At 40.7% G+C, this 21473-nt stretch overlaps 1 protein-coding gene across 1 annotated transcript in view; it reads left to right on the top strand.

Moving 5' to 3' along the window:
* Nucleotides 1-17291, top strand: part of HSD17B4 (hydroxysteroid 17-beta dehydrogenase 4) — a 396885-nt gene extending 379594 nt beyond the window's left edge. Inside the window, exons 23-24 of the mRNA XM_068247101.1 lie at nt 3891-4018; nt 14244-17291. Of these exons, the coding sequence (XP_068103202.1) occupies nt 3891-4018; nt 14244-14333 (218 nt within the window). The 3' untranslated portion in view covers nt 14334-17291. The remainder of the gene's footprint in view (nt 1-3890; nt 4019-14243) is intronic.
* The last annotated feature ends 4182 nt before the right edge of the window (nt 17292-21473 follow it).

Below are 21473 nucleotides of genomic sequence, written 5' to 3'. Positions count from 1 at the left end.
GAAAAGACATATGACAACACTACCTTAGTATTCTCTTTACTCTGATGTTATGTCAGTCCACAGTGCTCTCTGATCCCTAAAGCTGCGTACTCACCACTTGACTGGTCCAGCAACGTCCCCTTGACGACGGTCGCTAGCGACGCCTCTTCCTGTCGGTGGGTTAAAGCGCGAGGTCACGCAATGTACACGGCGGCGTGAGCGAGACCTCCGTGATTGCAGTACTTTTGCGCGGTGTCAACAGGGATCTCAAAAATCCGCTCCGACCTGTCAGTCCGTCGTCATCGGTGCGACGCTAGACGACGTTCGCAATCGTGCGTCTGTACCCACCACCCAACGTTGTTTGAAAATCTCTGGTCGCCGGGAAAATCACCAGGTGGGTGCGCAGATTAATAGTCTTGGTTAGCAAGAAACTGCCAGCACAGAGATCTGCCCCAACATCCAACCTCTGGAACTGTTCACAACCTGCCCCGCTTTATGTCCTTGTTTGTTGGTGACCAGGCAGCAGCTGCAGGCAGTTGCTCACATTGGACAGTTAGGCTGGCCCTAAATGTGACCAGTTTTCTGGCTGATTTGGTCACTTTGATTTAATCTTCGGGATCTATTGCTTTCTGTATGCTCAGTAAATCAGCTTTCAATCTAACATGTGTAGTTTATTGACTGAAAGGTTATTGGTAATTTTGGAATTCCTAGATCTAGAGAACGAGCGCTTCATATTGCTGTACTGCATCAGGCACTACAGTTCTAACAGTCCAGTTTACTCTTGATTTAAATTTGTTGAAATCAAATTAAGTGGACAAGGTGGTAGAATTGATTGACTGATTAGTTTTCAGTTGGGAAATGATCAACCACGTGCCATATTGATCCATGTGTGACTGCTTGTTAGCATACATTTTTATACTGCTTCATAGTGTGTAATGGATATGGGTAAGCTACACAGAGCCACAAAAGGCATCTCCAGACTAAAGGACAAAGTACTACATAGAAACGTGGGCTTGGCTCTGGTACATTCAGACAAGCTCATGCTATTACAAACTGTTTTGAAATTTCATCAATTCAAAATTTAGTTTGCAACATTTGACATGTAGTAAGTAAATCGAGCACTGAAGTTCCTTCTGCTTTTGTTTGATATACTACTAGCTGAAGACCCGACATTGCCGGGGTATGTATTTGGTTGTTGGTTCTGCCCACTTTTTTTAACCTTAACACACAGTCATTCAATGACCAAGTTTATGAGCTTTGGGGGTCCTTGGCATCAATAATGTGAGAAAGGAAGCAGTTTAAATGTTACCAATCAAACAAATCTGATTACGGTTTGTGGCTCCATCCCCTTCTAATTTGTACCCCAGTCACCCGAAGACCAACTGTAGCAAATTTGAGGCTTCTGCCATTAACAGTGTAAGAATGGCAGCAATTTAAGTATTCCTCTTGAAAATCAATAGGTGAATTTTGATTGGCTGTTGGCTCTACCCACTTTCCTAAATATTAATGGTAGTCACCGAGTGACCAACTGTGCCAAGTTTGAGAATGCTGCCATTAACAGTGTAAGAGCGTCTGAAATCAATCAAACAAATCTCCTGGTCCTGGTGGTTTTGAACTTCTTCCACTCATGGATGAAGTTCCTAGGGATCTTCAAAGCAGCAGAAATTTTTCTTTAATCTTCCCCAGATTTGTGCCTCGAGACAATCCTGTCTTGAAGGACCACACACAATTCCATTGACTTCATACTTCATTTGTGTTCTGACATGAACTATAATCTGTGAGACCTTATATGCATGGGTGTGTGCCTTTCCAGATCATGTCCAATCAACTGCATTTATCACAGGTGGACTCTAATTAAAGAGACACTGAAGCGGAAAAAAAATATGATATAATGAATTGGTTGTGTACTATGAATAATTACTAGAAGATTAGCAGCAAAGAAAATATTCTCATATTTTTATTTTCAGGTATATAGTGTGTTTTCTAACATTGCATCATTCTCTAATATGTGCAGATTACACAACACTCTGCATTCAAAATGATTCCTTCAGAGCAGTCTATGAACTAATGACCTCTCCTCTGGCAGATAAAAAGAAAACTGTTCACTTACAGTTGAGATAATAAAAGTCAGAAGACAGCCCTCTCCACGACTTTGAAAGTCGTAGAGCTTAATGGCTTTTTTGCATAGAGATAACAACTGGAGTTTCTTAACTCTTCCTGTACTGGAAACAATTACACTGATGTATCTGATCTTAATGTTTTATTTCTTAGCTGTGCTACACATACAAATCATAATATCATAATTTTTTTTTCGCTTCAGTGTCTCTTTAAGCTGCAGATATTTTAAGGATGTTATTTTGGTTGAATAACTTTCTGGTTGAACTCAATGTACGTATTTTTTTTCCAACCCAAATAACTATGTAACTGATAATGGTCGTGGCTTTCGAAGTGTATATGGCTACATTAAGATTTTTTTGACCTAGGTTAAGAACATAATACATAATCTGGCTGAAAAAAATACTCAGCTCCAGCTTCAAATTTTTTTTTGGGGGGGGGGGGGGGGGGGTACACAAAAGGGGTACAATGGCTGGCTGGTGTGGCCCATTTCAGTGTTCAAAATTGACTTTTGTTTAGCGGCTTTTAGACATTTTTGGTGATAAAATTAAGGCGAAGTAGTTTAGCAATGATAGGAACCAAATGTAAACATCACAAACAGAACTCAGAGGCTTTTAAGTAGAGCAGATTGTACAAAATGATGCTATTATTGAACAAAGATACCTACAGATGTACTTGGCTAGTTTGCTGGTATGCTTTAATCCTCACTTGCTAGCAAGCTGCTCCTGTGTGGACAGATCCCAGACAAATCATTCCAGCATCTAGTCTGTGTCTCATTACCCTACACGCAAGGGGAGAAGGAAGAGACAGGAGGGAAAGAAACACTTTGTGTGTAATTCCTTATCTTAGTAGATAAGCATTGCTGAAGACTAGAGCTTGTATTTTTATAGACAGGAAGTTTTAAATCAGGATTATTATCCTAATTCAAATCTTTCTGTCTGTAAAATACAAGTGTATACTACTAGTGTATTGGCTAGTTTAAAAGAAAAACAGTTAGCTTTCAGCTTGTAAGCCTTCTTCAGACTCTATTCCTGTTAACTGACAATGTTAGAAAATACAATCTGATGGAGGTAAAGAGATTATTTATTTATTTTTGCAAATGTAAGTGCCATCCAGATACATTAATTACAAGGGATCTTTCAGGGCTCGTTTCCACTGTAGCGGTGCGGAATCGCCTGGATTCCACCGCAGAAGAAATCGCATGCAGGTGCGTTTTTTTACGCGTTATTTTACGCGATTACGCATGCGATTTTGCATAGGTTAGGCTATGTGCGTTTTTAACCATGTCACTGCCTGTGTTAATTTACATTGGTTCCTATGCGGAATCGCATGCGTAATCGCGTAAAATAACGCGTAAAAAACGCATGCGATTTCCCTATTAAATACATTCGCGGCGATTCGCATGCATTCCACTAGCAGGCGAATTCGTTGGCTCTTTTGTGCGTTTTTTCACCGCTCATAAAAACGCACCACGCAAACGCTACAGTGGAAACAGGTCCATTCACTTGCATTACATGTGCGAATCTGCATGCGTTGGACGCATGCAGATTCGCGATAGTGGAAACGAGCCCTCAAGGATTGAGTGGTATTTATAGCAAATAGATAAGACCCTTGGTTTACTTAACGCCTACTTAGACTCAGGCTTAGAGTTTTTTATAGACCCTCTCCTGTTCACTGTATGCTGCTGGATCCTGGAAATATTTAACGAAATATATAACTGCGTGCTACTTTTCAACCTGTGGTTTATAAAAAAAAAAAAAAAGTATTTTCATTTTTTTCTGTTTTTTTTCCAAAAGCTATTGACCTGAAGAATGGATCTGGTGAAGTCTATCCCGGTAAAGTCCGTGGTCGCGCTGATACTACGTTCACCCTTTCCGACCAAGATTTTATGGACCTTGTTTTGGGAAAGCTAAATCCACAAAAGGTAATGAGCTGAAAAATATTTTAATTTAGAAGTAAGAGAGTTCCAAGCTTGCAGCCACATCCATGCCATGAATCTCTTAAAAGTTTGGCACTGTAATTGAATTGTCAAGAAGATAAACTGGGATTGGAATCTATAGCTAGATAGATGCAGTTAAGCAATTAAATTTGAGATAGAACATAAAGCATTAAGCAATGTACACAACACAATGCTGCACTAATTTGGTCACAACAGCCAGACTGCTCAAGCTGATTGATCTGGCTTTTCTGCAAATATGTACTGCAGATTAAAGTGCAAGTGTAATTCTGTAGCCGCTGGAGAAAAGGTGGACAGGAAAGCTCATGATTTTAGCAGCTAAATACAGTTTTGCCCTTCATACTGAACAGGCCTCCTTTACAACAGTGGATTAGTGTTGAAGTGCAGATGATCGGAGTTATTGGATAAGAGAGAGGAGAAGTGGCACATGGGATCACCCTCCTGCTATTCCTGTTTTCCTGTAGCCGGGGGCTTCCATATCAGAGTCAGATGACAGTGTTAGTTAATTTGCCAAAAAATGCTTTCAGCAGTTGGGAAATGGTCTCATTGTTATGCTGGCACCAACTTTAATGTAGTTGTTTTATGCAACTGTTTTTAAAATGATAGCAAAAGAATGTAAAATAATCAGTTAACTAGAAAATCAAAAATTTAAATTTAGTAATCTGTTTTTTTGTTGTTGTTGCTTTATGCTTTGTTTTTGTTTGACTTTTTTTTTTTTTTATTTGTTTCCTGCATTCATTTAGAAAACTTGGATTTTCTCCTTGCATTGAGTTATTGACCAATACATTTTTTTTGTTGTGAAGTCATCACTTTACTGAACGACGGCATGTTACTGGCATTACTTATCAGAAATAAAAATATAATTTTAGAAAAGATTTGTACACTTCCTCTAGCTGTTAATGATTTTGCAAATATGAAAAACTGATGAGCTAATTATTATATGCTTCCATTTTTAAACATTCCCCTCAAAAGCCACATTAACTTGGGTCCCATATGTCCAGATTGGCAGAAATACTTTTTACTACATAGTTGTGGAAAAAGCAGGCATTTCATGTCCTGCAGATTTAATAGCTGGATTTCATCTAGCGTAGGTGTACAGGTGCACCAATCAGAGGTGAGAACAGTAGACATCAGTCAAAGGGTGATCTGCCCTGTCTATGAATTTAAGAAGAATACTTTCAAATGGACTGCCACCCGACAAACTATATAATAATTCCATAACAGAACCACCATCGTTGGACGTAATTGACAAAGCTATTAAGGCCCTGAAAAACAAAGCACCTGGTTTTGATGCAATTCCATCTAAGCTTTATAAACTAGGAGGCGTTGAGATGAAAACATATCTCTTTGAGCTAATAGATGAGATTATGCCAGAAGACTGGAAGAACTCTATCTATCATATGCCCAATTTACAAAAAAGGAGACAAGCTACAAAACTGTAAAAAAATACTACCAGGCAGGTTTTAGACTCTTTTTTAGTGTCAAAGAGGTTCTTAGAAAAGCATGGGGATATGATATTAACCTATTTTAGTTCCTGGACGTAGAAACTACGTCCAGGAACGGATGCGCACTCCCGGCCCGCGGTTTGTTAGCCAGGCAATCAGTGAATCGGGCTATGGTGCCCGATCACTGATTCCTCTCTCCCACTGAAAAAGCGACAGCTTCTCTCGGAAGCTGCGCTTTTTCTGGCTGTTGCCTCCCCCATGCATCTCTCTAAGCGTATGTTACGCTTAGAGTGACGTCATGTAAACAAAACTGGTATGGTTATGTAGAACAAAGCTGTAAGGTGTGGCACATCCCCTAAAAGTGAGTCAGAATTCCAGGCATAACCCTCACTGTCCAGTAATGCTGCACTTGCAATAGGACCTAACCGTCACTGGACATGTGCTCCGCTAGTTTTGCAGGAAGGAACAATTCAAAGTTTCATTCAGAAAGAGAACAGCAGCATGCACCTTCCGTCCAAGGCTTTTATTCCATTACAGTGACAGTAAAAGTGACAACATTGCAGTCCGTATGCAAAAATCAACATATCAGTGTGTAAGGATCAACACCATACATGAACAAATTTGTCCAGCTTACGTGTCCATCTATGCGACTGGTCAGTGGGAAGGAGGTGGGTGGTGGGCACAGAGGTGGCGAGCGACGGCCGTTTCGCGTCTCCTGACGCTTGGTCACGCTACGTGCCACTGAAGGAGGACAGCGTGAACTTCCAGGTTAAAGACGGGAAGCAAGTCCCGCCCCTTCCGGCTGCCTCACTTCCTCCTCATGAGAGCCCGTTGCCCTGGGAATGCGGACGCTACAGCCGGAGACCCAGCAGGGCGGAGTTCCAAACTCCATCAATCACATGAGGACCTCCTCTGGAAACAGCAACCGCGCTTTCGGTGCTGTGTTGGGCCCGTGTAATGCGTGCAATAGGTGGCCAGTGCTCACAAAAGGCACACCTGCCGTCGCATTAGCCGCATCACAAACGCTCGGGACCTATTAAAATTAATCAAACCAGGGTAGGCCCGCTAGTTCCCCGGCGAGCGTCCCCGCAACCAAGGCAATACGGGACAGGGTGACTCAAACTGTGACGTTAGTGACTGTGTCATTAAAATCACATTGACGGGGAATTATTTGTATGGCCTAAAAACACATATTGATATATACACGTGAACCTTGGCAGGGTTCTTACTTCAAAGAGGAAACGACGGGGAAGCATGTCTATGTCACCGTCCAGAAATTACATCCTTAAAAAGTATAGATGACAAACTAGGGAATTACAAAAACGTTACTATGGGATCATAAGAACTATTCCCAATAGTTATTTACAGGACTACTTCGTATTACTTATTTTAGTCAAAACATTTTTTTTTTTTTTATTTAAAATATACCCTGGACGATTTAACCCTAACGATGATCAACTACATGCCTCCCCACCATCCGTCCAATAAAAAACATTACAGGTACATTGCATCTTTATATTGACTATTATGTCAGTGAGTTGTTGTTAATTTTGGCACACCGAGAGCCCATCTAGTTCATTAAAGGACATGTGTGAACTATCTGGAGTCCTCAGAAATCATCAGAATTCATTTAAGGGTCTAACATACAGGATAACTCCATTTTATCATTAAGCCCCAACGGCCCCATTGCTTCCAATCGCAAGATTAATCTCGTTCCTTTCCTCAATAGTAACCTCTCTCTGTCCCCCCCTCTTTGGGGTGCATCCTGTTTCTCTAAGGCCGCAAATCTTAAATTAAACCTGTCAGTACTGTGATCATTTCTCATATGTTCAATCAAACGTGTACAGCCTTTTCCCAATTTAATTGACCCAATATGCTCTCCAAATCTTGTCTTCATCGACCTAGTTGTCTGTCCGATATAAAATCGGTTACAGGGGCAAGTCAGGACATAGACTACATACTTCGTTTGACAAGTATAAAATTCCTTCACTTGTACCCATTCCCTCCTCACTTTGATGTTCTTATGGGTAATCAGCCTTTCGCACCATTTACACCGGCCACATTTGTGATTTCCACAGGGCAAAGAAGCATTCAACCAATCTTTAGTTCTGGGTGAAACGAACTCACTGCTAGTCAATATACTACCGAGAGTAGGCGCACGTCTGAAGGCCACTCTAGGGGCCTTCTTTGCTATTTCAATCAGATCTGGATCTCTCCTGACCATAGACCAATTGGAGTATATGGCCTTCCTAATACGATCTGCCATCGGTGAAAATTCAAAAGTGAACGTGGTTCTATCAGAACCTTCATTAGTTTTTTCTTTAGGGGCCAACAGGGCACTCCTTGTCTGTTTTTTTGCTCTATTCCTCGATTTGGTCAAGAGGTCTCGATCGTAACCTCGTCTCAAAAACCTAGCAGTGAGCTCGTCAGCCTGTACTTTGAAATCACACTCCCTAGCATTGTTACGTCTTAATCTAAAATACTGTCCATAGGAGATAGCCTCAATGACCGATCCCGGATGGAAGCTATGTGCGTGTAGTATAGAATTGGTGGCCGTGCTCTTTCTGTATCCTTTTGTAAATAAACGGTCACCTTCCACCATCAGTTTCACATCCAGTAAGGCCATTTCCTGCTTACTGATCTCGTGGGTGAACTGCATGTTCACCTGGTTGAAATTGAGATATTGCATGAACCCTGCAAATTCCCCTTCAGTCCCTGACCACACCACCAGGATGTCGTCCACGTACCTGGACCATTGTCTAATGCGCTCTCGGAACGGATTCGTATCCAAAAGCACATACGACTCCTCCCACGCCCCCAGAAACAAATTAGCATAGGAGCATGCCACGGGGGTCCCCATGGCCGTCCCTGACACCTGATGGTACCAACTGCGGTCAAACATGAACGCATTATGCGTTAAAACAAAAGAAAGACGTTCCAGGATGTAGTCTACATAACTCACATCCTTATTAGTACGAAGCGAATATCGTTTGACCGCAGCAATACCCAAATCGTGTGGGATCCGGCTATACAGGCTGACCATGTCAATCGTGGCCAACCTATCACCGGGAACCCACGTGGCATGCTCCACCAGGCGTAACACCTCAAGGGTGTCTTTTAAATAGGACGGTACTCCTTTCAACAGGGGGCGTAGGAGGTGGTCCAGGAACCTGGACAGCCTCTCCGTGAGAGACCCACAGCCGGAGACTATGGGTCGTCCTGGCGGCGAGGTCATGGACTTATGATTTTTTGGTATGTGATACCAGACCGGTCGTCGCGGATGGAGGGGGAGCAAATCTGTGGCTAGTTTGCTAGAGAAGAAGCCCTCCTCTACCCCCCTGCGTAGTAGGGTACGTAGTGAATTCAGATACCGCGTGGTGGGGTCAGAAGGCAGGGGGCGATATGTATCCATGTCAGTCAATTGTCTTAACGCCTCGTCTCTGTATTGAGTACTAGACATAATGACAAGGTTCGCTCGCCGGGGAACTAGCGGGCCTACCCTGGTTTGATTAATTTTAATTGGTCCCGAGCGTTTGTGATGCGGCTAACGCTTCGGCAGGTGTGCCTTTTGTGAGCACTGGCCGCCTATCGCACGCATTACACGGGCCCAACACAGCACCGAAAGCGCGGTTGCTGTTTCCAGAGGAGGTCCTCATGTGATTGATGGAGTTTGGAACTCCGCCCTGCTGGGTCTCCGGCTGTAGCGTCCGCGTTCCCAGGGCAACGGGCTCTCATGAGGAGGAAGTGAGGCAGCCGGAAGGGGCGGGACTTGCTTCCCGTCTTCAATCCGGAAGTTCACGCTGTCCTCCTTCAGTGGCACGTAGCGTGACCAAGCGTCAGGAGACGCGAAACGTCCATCGCTCGCCACCTCTGTGCCCACCACCCACCTCCTTCCCACTGACCAGTCGCATAGATGGACACGTAAGCTGGACAAGTTTGTTCATGTATGGTGTTGATCCTTACACACTGATATGTTGATTTTTGCATACGGACTGCAATGTTGTCACTTTTACTGTCACTGTAATGGAATAAAAGCCTTGGACGGAAGGTGCACGCTGCTGTTCTCTTTCTGAATGAAGTCATGTAAAGAAACTGATGGCCGCCATCTTGTGGCCAAAAAGTAAAACTACAACTAAAAGTAAAAAAAAAAAAACTCAAGACACATTTACATTATAAAACTATTGTTTACATCCCACCCTCCCAAAAATACCCAAGTAAAATGTTTAAAAAAAAAATTACAATAAAAAAAAAAAATTAATATTTACCTAAGGGTCTAAACTTTTTAAGTATCAATGTAAAGATGAAATATTTCTATTTTTTTTTATTTTAAACTTGTAAATAGTGATAAATAAAATATTGTCGCCATACATTGTGATAGGGACATAATTTTAACGGTGTAATAACCGGGTCATATGGGCAAATACAATACGTGAGTTTTAATTATGGAGGCATGTATTATTATAAAACTATAATGGCTGAAAACTGAGAATTAATTTTTTACGTTTTTTTCTTATTCTTCCTGTTAAAATGCATTTACAGTAAAGTGGCTCTTAGCAAAATGTACCCCCCACCCAAAGAAAGCCTAATTGGTTGCGGAAAAAACAAGATATAGATCAGTTCATTGTGATAAGTTGTGATAAAGTTATAGGCTAATCAATGGGAGGTGAACATTGCTCAAGTGAAAACGACGTAACGCGAATGGGTTAACATCGATCATTTCTTTGTAGATTTTTGACAGGCATTTGTCTCTATTAAATGACAAAAATTATATGAAATATTAAGGGAGTTTGGCATTCCTAATAAACTGATAAAACTAAGTATAGAAAATCAACTGACGGATCCTTCTAAAATCATGCAAGGTCTGAAACGAGATGGTTTGGCCCTGGTACTGTTTAATATGCACCCTTGAAACAGAATACATCATCAGAAAAATGTCAGTAAACCCAACAAATATATTGATAAATACTACAGAAAATTGCTTATGCAGATGACCTCAATATAATGGGCAGAACAATGGCAAGAGAGACTTACATCGTCCTAAATAACCGGGCCAAGGAAGTAAGCCTAACAATATATATTGACAAAACAAAATTTCAGACAGACAAGAAAGGGAGGGCTATCATAATAATAGCATAATAATAGGTGACTGCAATCTAAAATCTGTAAGACATTTTAAGTATCTGGAAGTTAATCTAGACAGCGATGGGAGTGAAAATAAGAAATTCATGGAAGAATTACTCAAGCTAACAGAGCTGACTTTGCCCTTTCATACATCTTCCACTCACTGGGATATCCATAGGGATGCCAAAATCTGGGTACACAAGACCAATCAAGCTTAAAGTTACCTATAGGTGTGAAACTTGGATCCTCACAATTTAGTAAGTAAAATTGATGCTTTTGAAAGGAATATATTACACAAAGTCTATGGCCCCACTTATGAGACTGGTGTAAGGAGAACCAAATATAACCATGAACTATATCAGTTATATAAAGACCTTCCACTATCGGCTTATATTTGGATTCACTGACTGCAATGGGCAGGACATGTGCTTAGAATAGATGAACATAGTATCCCAAAAAGGATTTTTACAAGTCGCATGGATGGACGAAGACCTATTGAAAGACCTAGAAAGAAATAGGCAGAGAAGCTGACAAAGGTGCAAACTGGAAACAGGCAGTGATAAACAGAGATGGATGGAGCAGGTAACTGAAGGTGGCCAGGGCTCAAATTCGGCAGTAGTGCTATTGGAGGAGGAGGCCCTCTGACAAACAGCTGTTTGTTGTATTCTCTTGACCTTCTGGCATTAGGGGTAAAGTAAAAAAATAAATCTGAAAGTGTTAATTTAAAGCAGAACTGAACTCTGTTCATTTCCCATCCTCTCATGATCATCATGGGAACCATCACAAATTCCACAATTTTTCTAAATATTTGCTGATCTTAAAACCCAAGTGTGTTTGACACAAATATTTGCTGCCATAGATTTTCTCCCTATGTTTATTTTTCTCTGTGCCAACCTACCTGCTGAATCGTGAAGATGAAGAGTTCTAACCATGAACAGGCTAATAAAATAATGCAGGATAGGAATAGGAAAAAAAATTAACAGAGGGAGAAAGATAAACTGTATGAAAACTCCTTACTTCAATCCCATACTGACTGCAGGGGTGCTAGAATACTCAGCTGTATCTAATAAAGAAGTATAGGGGTGGCTCTGCCTGAGGACTTGCCTTGATACTAACTCAGAATGCAGCCCGGCTGTCTATGATAGGGCACCATGGATCCAGTCAACAGTTAAAAAAAAAAAATATATTGGCTGCTCCTTTTTTTCAGTACTGAATTACTGTGTAAGATCCAGCACATCATGGCAGTTTATGCCACACTCCCACACACAAGGCACTGTAAAGAAAACTATGTATAGCCTGGCTGCAGCATTCTTACTCTCACAAAAAATAACAGGGGAAGGAGATGGCCATTGCATTACTGTGATTTCTCCAACTTCAGGAAGGTATTTTTTAATAAGTTTTATTGTTCAGAGGCCATTGCTTGTTAGATTATAAACCCAACCATTGAATTCCATTGAAACCAGAGCCTTCCATGCACAATAAAAAAAATATATATATATTGCCCAATCCACTTTTCAATCCTAATCCTGATGTGCTCTTTTCTGCCTCGTTTTACTGCTCCTGGAAAAAGTTTTAATACTTTAAAAAGTTCTATTATAAATCCAAAATGGTTGTTACCCCGGAAGTATTTAGCAAAAGAAGTTTAGCAACAGAGATGTTGCTAAACTAGTAGCTAGCAATGCGCCTATTTCTATGGAGGGTGGACATTTGGGCAAGATCGGAAGGTGGCGCTCCTGTATACATGCTAGATTATCAGCTGACTGTCCTGAGCTGCTTTCTCAGTCAAGTGTTATGACAACCTTTAAAAAAAATAGTTTTTATTAAACAAAGTAGACACAATAAAAAAACAAGACATACAACAAAGCAATGTGATCACTTGACCTAGTACTATCCAAGTCCACATGTATCCAGAAATTCAGAGTTTTAGATAGCCATTGATAAAAGACTGCTGCTGATCTACTTTGGTTGCTTGAAATAAGGAACACTGGACCATAGTTTGAAGATCGTTCATGAGATCAACAGTGCTTAATAGACCTAAAAGACAAATTTGTACAGTCGTTGGAATAGCTATTCCCAGAACACTATCAAGTAAGCTGAGAACATTATCCTAATATCTATGTAATTTTATTGCAATGCCAAACCATGTGTAATAGATCACCAGTGTCGCGTTTACAACTGGGGCAAATTGGATCTTCTCTCTGTCCCACATCAAACAACCTTTGAAGTTGAGACAGTTTCTATGAATGGATGCTGAGCTGAGGAATCTTTTGATGTATTTTTCTACTTTAAGGGGACCGCTTGTAATATTTTAGACTAATCCCCTTGTGACGGCCCTCCCTGGTCCCTGAACCATGTGCCAAAACATTTTAGTGGAAAATCTTTTAAACAAATGGAATGGAAAGGAGAAGGGCGTAACCTGACAATATAAATCTCTTTGGCAGGTTAGGTACCTGATGAAAGTCAAACGAAATCTGCTGCGCCTTTATAGCATGACCTGATTGAGTGTATTGAAAGGAAAGCATAGCTGTTGCCCTGTGCCTAGCATGCAAGAGATCTCGGGGAGGGTTTGGGGTCTGCCATTTACCAGGATCATATGCAAATATTCAATCCCTGATCTATACCAATTTTTAAGAAAGGCCAGGTTTCAAAATTCAGTTAACTGATTATTCCCATACAACAGAGTAAGCAGTACTTCCTCGTTCCCTTTGATATGACAGCGTTATTAAAACAGGATTGTTAGCTGCAGAAGCATTATTGACACACAAGGTGAATTTTGGTCATTCTGCTTAGTGAGCTGTCAGACGGTATTTTAAATCTGTTTAACCATTATGCTTTGCCTAATTCCATCAGCATGACAGTTTCAGAGAAGGACGTCAGGCTAAGAATAGATTTTATTTGACAGGTTTTCCCCATAGAAAATAATCTTTAGTGTTTTGTTTGATAACACACAAGCTGAACCAAGTAGAGTCGTCTTCACTGTGTTGCTTTTCAATCTGCTTCCAGATCTATACCAATTAAAAGTACAAGACATAAAAGAAAAATATAAGCGAATGAGGGCAAAAGATATAAAATGCAAAGGCGTTATTATCTCTTTACCACTGAGTCAGCACTGACACTAAACTTTGCCTTTAAGGCATCAATATCACTGCAGATTGCAGCACTCAGCATTCTCTTCTGCATCATGAGAAAGAAAAAAAACAAATGCAGGGAGCAATCTATTTACTGCACACAACACTGCGCCCCTTTCAAGACAAATGCCAAATGCACGCTAGCAATGTGCGCCATCCTCTTAGGCACTTTATTTTATTCTTGCAACACATTTAATTTGGAGCTTTCTTTCTTCGCTTGCTGCCAGAATCTGACTGCAAAATGAAGTGTGCATTTATGTCTGGTGGAAAGAAAAAGATGGGTGATTTCAATGTGTTGCTGATTATATTACATTGGAGCTTGTTCATCTTTGATGCTCTCCGCCATGTTTTCACAATTACTCATTTAAGCTCTTTTGGGACAGGCTGTTCTTTTCAAAGTGGCATTCCTGCAGAAACCGAAAAGCAGAGGGAGGACGGAGATAAGAAACAATATACACGCATTTGATGATTTTTTTTTCTTTTCTCATTTATTCTTAGGCATTTTTCGCTGGCAAGCTGAAAGTGAAAGGCAACATCATGCTGAGTCAAAAACTGGAGGTGATATTGAAGGACTACGCTAAGCTGTGAGAATGCCACTGCGGAATCAGAAAATCCCGTCCTTGTGTTTCTGATGTACCTGTCAACCATATCCGGATCGGGCAGCTGTTTTTAAAGGCTGAAATAAAGGCGAACTATTAAGATGTACAAATGTCATGTGCGCAGTTCGATTTTCTTCAGGCCCGGTCCTGCTACCTTGTATTGCTTCTATGTCTAGACATCCATTACCCAGAAAATAAGCATTGTCTGACAAGGCATTGTGGGTGAAAGAATAACACTACAGCTCCAATTAGCTTCCTCCACTAGAAAGTTTGCTTACTTTTATATACTAGTGGTGTGACTTTTTCCCATCACTGATAGAAATGGACAGGGAAGCACATTGTCAATTTGGTCATACAGCTTATTTTGCAGTCTTTGGCTGGATGTGGCATTCGATGTTCTCACACTCAATGTTGGATTACTTCTATTAGAGCAGGAGTGCTTAAGTTAATTTAAGGATAACACACCTAGCATCCCGTCCCCCCATTGTATAGTCAGAAACAGAGCTTGCAATGCCTTAAATATATTTTTAATAAAAACATATTTAAGGAAGTGCCAACTTCATTTCTGACTGTATTTGGCTGGATGTGGTCATTTTTTTATTTTTCCCCTGTATTCGTGTACACAGGAAGCAGAACCGAAACCTCATCATGTGGTCATGATCAGCCAATCAGAGACTTGCAGATCAGAACATTCCTCTATATATGAATTATTTTTGGAGAGAATTTATGTGGTGGAAATGGTCAGTCTCTAGTCACTAGTAGTAATGAGATCATTGCTTTCTCCTGTTGGGGAAATCGTGTTGGATAAAACAGAGAACATAAGTAACACATGACTGTCATTGTAGCCATCTAATAAGAGACAATCAATTGCTTTATTGTTTGTCTACTTACTGCTTTATCCTACACGGTAAAACAGGATCACCTGTTTGTCACCTGCCAGAATACCTACAAATTGATCATGTGACCCTACTGTTTAATTATACATAATTTCAAATGTAGGAGAAATTGTGGCAAGAAAATTGATCCTCTGTAGTCACCAGCTGCTCTTTGTTAAAGTTTGCATTTTCTGAAATATTAGTACAGCCAACGGGATTTGCTGCCTCATCCTGATATGGTAGACAGGTAGACTGGTTTGAAACATGACAGATAACAAAATACTGTGATAATGGTAGCATAACAAGATTAAGATATTTTAGCATAATATTTTTCTGCTAATTTGTACCTTGTAATGTTTGGTCTTCAAAAACTAACATACAGATTATGCCAGTTTAGATCATTGTGACGTTATTTTTTTCATTTCCCTCTATTAGAGAGTTTCTCCTCCCTCTAAAGGGGCTAAATGGGGGTAATTCTTTTTTCTTTCACTTCTGCAGCACACTGAATTGTGGGTCCACTTATTAAGCCCCTTAAAAACAGCAGAGTTTTTTTTTGCCTGAGGAAATTATACTTCATGAGCATTTGGGTAGACAGTCTGCCTTCATGCCAGTCATACACATTCATCCCAGCCGAGTGGTGTGTACTATACTATTCAAAGGGGGTGGCAGAAGCCGAAGGCTCGCCGTAGCAGCCCAATGTAAAGACGATACCTGAAAATATGTGACCTCGCCTCATATGTTTTCAGTTTAAGACATCAAAATGGTTTCACGAGTGTGAAGTCTACAGTTTACCCCAACAGTGTAGCAGAAATACATGGTGATAGTCCTCTCTGAGTGCCTTTATATCTGAATAAATGAACTTTAGCAGGTTTAACAGGCTGCTGATGTCCACCACATTCTAATACGCTATTTCTTCTACCAATCATCGTAGGATTATCTCCTGTGTCAACTGTTAAAGAGAATCTGTACTCTAATATTCTTACACTAAAAAGCATACCATTCTATTCCTTATTTTCTCCTGGGCCCCTCTGTGCTGTTTCTGCCACTCTCTGCTGCAATCCTGGCTTGTAATTAACAGTTTTAGGCAGTGTTTACAAACAAACTAACCAGCTTGTAATAGGATCACATATACAGAGTGTGTGAGTCATTCAGAGCCTGCAGGGGGCCTGCAGAGGGTGTGTATCGCTTCTATCCAATGACAAGCAGCCCTGCACATTCCACACATTCAAAGCCTTAGCCCGACAGACACGACAGGGGAAAGATACATTGATTTATTACAGAGACAGTGTAATCAGGAAAGGCTGCAGTAAGCCCCAGCACATTAGAACAGGCATAGGAACTTATAGGATAGAAGAACTAAGGCTGAAAAAATTGTTACAGAGTCTCTTTAAAGGGTACCTGAACTCAGAACTTCCTCTGTCCTCGAAAAGATAACCAGCAGCATAATAAGCTTTAAAGTAAAAAAAATATTTGCTACAGCTAATACAAATCCTTCAATAAATCTGCAGTGTGTCTACTTTCTGTAAGCAGACATAGGGTTAACATCCTGTGTTTACAAATGAGCTGCTCTACTGAGGCAGCCAGCTGACACAGCTGAGAGATCAAATTACACTTGCGATTACTTACAGATGAGGAGGAATTAGACAGGCTGAACTCTCGGAATACAAACAGGGTGCATGTCTCTATGTTTTCCGTCTGCCCTGTGCAAGCGTTCAGGTCCACTAATAGTAACGTTTACCTTTTACTGTGCTCACAAAGAATATGCGACAATGATGTGAGCTCAGGATCCCGATAAACGCAGGGGAACCTCTTTAATATGACATTTTCTTGGCTGCACTGTGATTAAGCCCAGAATTTTTATTTTGATAGCCAACAATTATGGCACACGTGGGACCTCACATTTTCTACTAATGGAAGAAGAATACAAGCCTCTGCTAATTCCCTATTAAGTGCAATGTCTGCTGATATGAATGTCTTACTGGTATCTCTCATTGGTGTGCGTTAGCAAACCTTCCACTATACAGAACCTTGTATGTAAATATGCAATTTAATAAAAAACTGATTGATTTAAATCTGAGCTTTAGATGCGTATTTAATGGTGGAATTGCCTTCACTGGGGATAGAAGTCTATTTTCATGCTCCAGTGAATCGCTTTATTAGATAATGTCATTGTTTTGTTTTTTATTTGTCTTTTGCCATGCAAGCCACATCACAAATATGTTCCACTGTGGCCTGCAAGCTGTTCACTCTGAGTGTTGTAATGTTTCATTTATTGCTTTGCTTTTGTGCCTCACAGAAAGCCAAACCAGATATTTAATAGTCTTTAAATCATTTGCTTGCTGTAGTTAATATGGATTTGGAGTAATGTATTGAGATTTGTCATGTCATCCAAGGTTACACAGTCGTATTAAATCCTCTCCAGTGCGCAGGACTTGGACAGTGAGGATGAAATCACAGGTGCAGATGTTAAAATACCGTCCATTTAAGGTTATTATAATTCCAACCTTCACTTGTAATTCTGCATAGCCAAACAGGCCGAGGAGTTGTTACAACACAGGGATTGATTCAGAATGGGTCTCCGTGGCTAAATAATTCCTGAACGGAGACAACATTTAGAAAAATGAAACCGGTATTTACATTAAGCGCCTTCAGTTTTCTTACTTAGGGAACCTGTTTATCACGGGGAACTTGAAGTGAAGTTAGGTACCTGGAAAATCTTGTAACCACTTGATACCTCCCTGATGATGTTCATGTACTTGCCTTGCCACTGATGCGGCCATAAAGCATGGCCCTCCCCCATCTATGTCTCTTACGTTGTCCTCTCTGTACATTACCCCTTTCCACCATCACTGACATTCTGTTTCTGCCCACTTATCTTGCATTCTCCAGTGTCTGTCTGCCCTACTCTTTCTCACTCTACACTCGCTGAAGCTAGAAATTCCAATTTAAACCTCATCCTTACTTATCCTCTATACTTAATGAAGGATGTAATTATGCATGGCACAGTTAAACTGCACATATACTGTAGGACCTATACACACTGGCGACGCTACGCAAGGTCTCCGTGAAAATAATGTGAATTGTGGGACGCTGTACACAGTGGTGCAATGCGATTTCAGGCAGTCTCAGCCGCAGGGACTTCAGTGCTTTTTCAGCATTTGCAAAACACAGTAAATAACACAATTCATTTTCAGTTTCAATTTTTTTAGGTCAACAATCCCAGAAGACCTTGCAAAAGCAAAAGCTAGCCTCAGCAAAATCACAATCGCATTGCAAACGCACAAAAATTGGAAGTAGAATTTTGATTAAAAAATGCTTTTGTGTGCCAATTTGTTTACTGTCTACAGGCCCAGCCAGCAGCAACTGCTCATTCAACAGCTTATCTGCTAGGAATCCTGAATACTAATCAAAGGTTTCAGCTATGCACTGGCCTGCGGGTGGTGGCTTAGTATGGGCTGAGCAGTGGGGGGTGGCAGCTTAGGGAAGGTATTGTGGTGTGCACGTGAATATGGGGGTTTGTCCATTCATGCTTAAGTGGGCACAGATGCACCTGTGGGGTGGCAGCTTAGTGTGAGCACCACAGTTGTTTGTGGCGGGTTAGTTATTCATATTCTTAAAGTACTCTTCCAACTGCCACATAAACTTTGACCTAGGTCATGCACAATGTGCACCAATTTGAGAGAGGGGTAGTTTGCATGCTTGCTAGAATTTTGTTTGCGGTGCTGTGATTTACAGCACCATCCTCATGTCCCAGGGGTCCCCGCAGTACTCGGTCAAAATCTTCGACTGGTGCTGAACGTCGAAAACAGGCAGGAGGAAGTGGCAGTTTCCTCCCTTGTTGGCACTCGCCATGCCGTGGCTGCTGCTTTATCCTGGAAATGGTTAAAAAAAAGCACCAGATCATAGCATACCCACTTCACGTTCCAATCGCTGCCTTTCCTGTCCTGTCAGCTCCTCTGTTCCGCCACAGTGTCACTCGAAAGCGCCAGTATCTTCACAGCAATGGCGCTGACCCGGAAGTACTTCTGTGTCAGTGCATCCAGGTCAGTGCCGTTGCTGGGAAGATGCCGAGGCTTGCGAGTGACACTGCGGCGGAACAGAGGAGCTGACAGGAAAGGCAGCAAGTGGAGCGCAGAGTGCGTGAGTTATGATCAGGGACTTTTTGTTTAATAAATTACTCAATTACGCATCAGGAGTACTTTAAATAGTTTTAGTGACTCAGTACTAGCTACAGATGAGTCTTTGTATAAAATTTAGAAGTACAGTATTTGTAATGTGTTGCTAAATATGAAAACATCAACAGTCTGGAAATAGGGGAGTATAATGTTTAGGTAACAAATATCTTTCAGTGCACAAATACATTTAATAACATGTTGCATCTGTGAATGTATACAATACAATTTAATTACATATGTGACCTAAATCCATGCTTTGAAAAGCGTTTCCAGAGGGACAGTCTCTAACTGAACATTGCTGTGTATTAATTAATGCTAGGTTTCACTTCAGTGGAAAAGTATTGCAGTTGAGGCATATTAAAAAGCATTAGTGAAATTGCAGATGTATACATGTTCAAGCATATTAATTATGTTTTCATGAAATATATGGAGAACATGGGGGGTGTGATCACAAATTCTTCCATCAAACGTCCATGTAAAAGTAGACCTAGTTCTGTGTGATTGGTTATGTAATACAGAAACCATTAAAATTGTATACAGTATGTTAAATTCATAAGCCGATACTTAAAGTGGACCTAAAGCCATGAGTTAAACTCTGTGCATAAAATTAGCAGACATAAATACATGCATACTGTACTTTTCCTTAGCTTTTAAAAAAAAACTCTCTTCTTCTCTAAGGATATAAAGTTGTTAAGAATGCATACATTGAATATGTTGAACATGTAACAAAGATGATTCCCTTGTTTTTAGGACTGCATAATGTCTACATTAACCTTGTGGTGACAATTTAGGTAGAAGGTTGAATATACTCCAGAAGTTATCATCCAGTGGATAGTCAAAATTCGACTTTAGATAAAAAAGTAATAGTTTAAGTTTAGCACCAGTTTAAAACCCATCCCCAAGCCAGATGTTTTCCTAGTCCTGTGTATGTGCCCTGCGGTACAGCTTTGGTATAAAACTGCAGGTGGAGGTGCCCAACAGTAAAAAACTAAAATCAATCTATAAAGGAGAGGCAATAGTTAACTTACCTCTATTAAAGAATAATAGCCAATACAACTCTGTAGTAATTTGAAAATTTTAATGTGCAAGAATAGAGTATGACCACACGTTTTGCAAGCTTTACTAGCAGCAACACTGCACTTTATTTGTGGGTGTTATTAACCTGAGGAATCCGATCAATGTGTTGTCATTCTCTATTCTTGTGCATTCAATTCAAATTCAAAAGGAAATTTTTTTCAGAGGCATGGGGGCAGAGAGGGGAGGAGAGAGGAGTGGAGTTTTCACAGGCTGAGGGTGGAGATGCAGAGCAGCTTGCCTGTGTAATGATGACAATCAGAATATGGCTGCTCTGTGTATCACAGGAAGAAATAATCATATACTGTTGAAGCTGGATTTGCTGTGTAAATTATCTAAGCTTTAGATAAGGTATATAGACAAGTTAATTGTTATACTTAGTTTTTCATCTCTGATCCACTTTAAAGGAAACCTGAACCAAGACGTATGTGGAGGCTGCCATATTTATTTCCTTTTAAACAATACCAGTTGCCTGGCAGCCCTACTGATCTATTTGGCTGCAGTAGTGTCTGAACAACACCAGAAACAAGCATGCAGCTAATCTTGTCAGATCTGACAATAATGCCAGAAACACCTGATCCGTTGCATGCTTGTTTAGGGTCTATGGCAAAAAGTATTAATGGCAGAGGATCAGCAGTCTAGCCAGGCAACAGTTATTGCTTAAAAGGAAATACATGAAAACAAGTGGTTCGACCCAGCACTCTCAATGGAGACAAGCGTGCTATAGCTGATCAGAACTTGTTGCTCATCAAGTTCAAAAATAGCGAAAAAAGAGATATCAGCAGCACCGCTACAGTGAAAAAGTTAGCTCTTTTATTAGTGCAGTAAAATCATGTGGCAAAGATAGAGCTGGAGGCAACTACGAGCGACATGCTTCTTCTTCAAGTTGCAAGCTCATAATGACAAACAATGTTCTCATACCTTCTTAAATATGGCCACACATTCAAATGTCAGCCAATCCACAAATAAGACTTGAGAAGCGACCAATCAGAGCAGACCAAGGGA

Source organism: Hyperolius riggenbachi, chromosome 1, assembly GCF_040937935.1.
Source record: "Hyperolius riggenbachi isolate aHypRig1 chromosome 1, aHypRig1.pri, whole genome shotgun sequence".
Classification (NCBI taxonomy): Eukaryota; Metazoa; Chordata; class Amphibia; order Anura; family Hyperoliidae; genus Hyperolius; species Hyperolius riggenbachi.
This window is presented reverse-complemented; position numbering and strand designations above follow the sequence as displayed.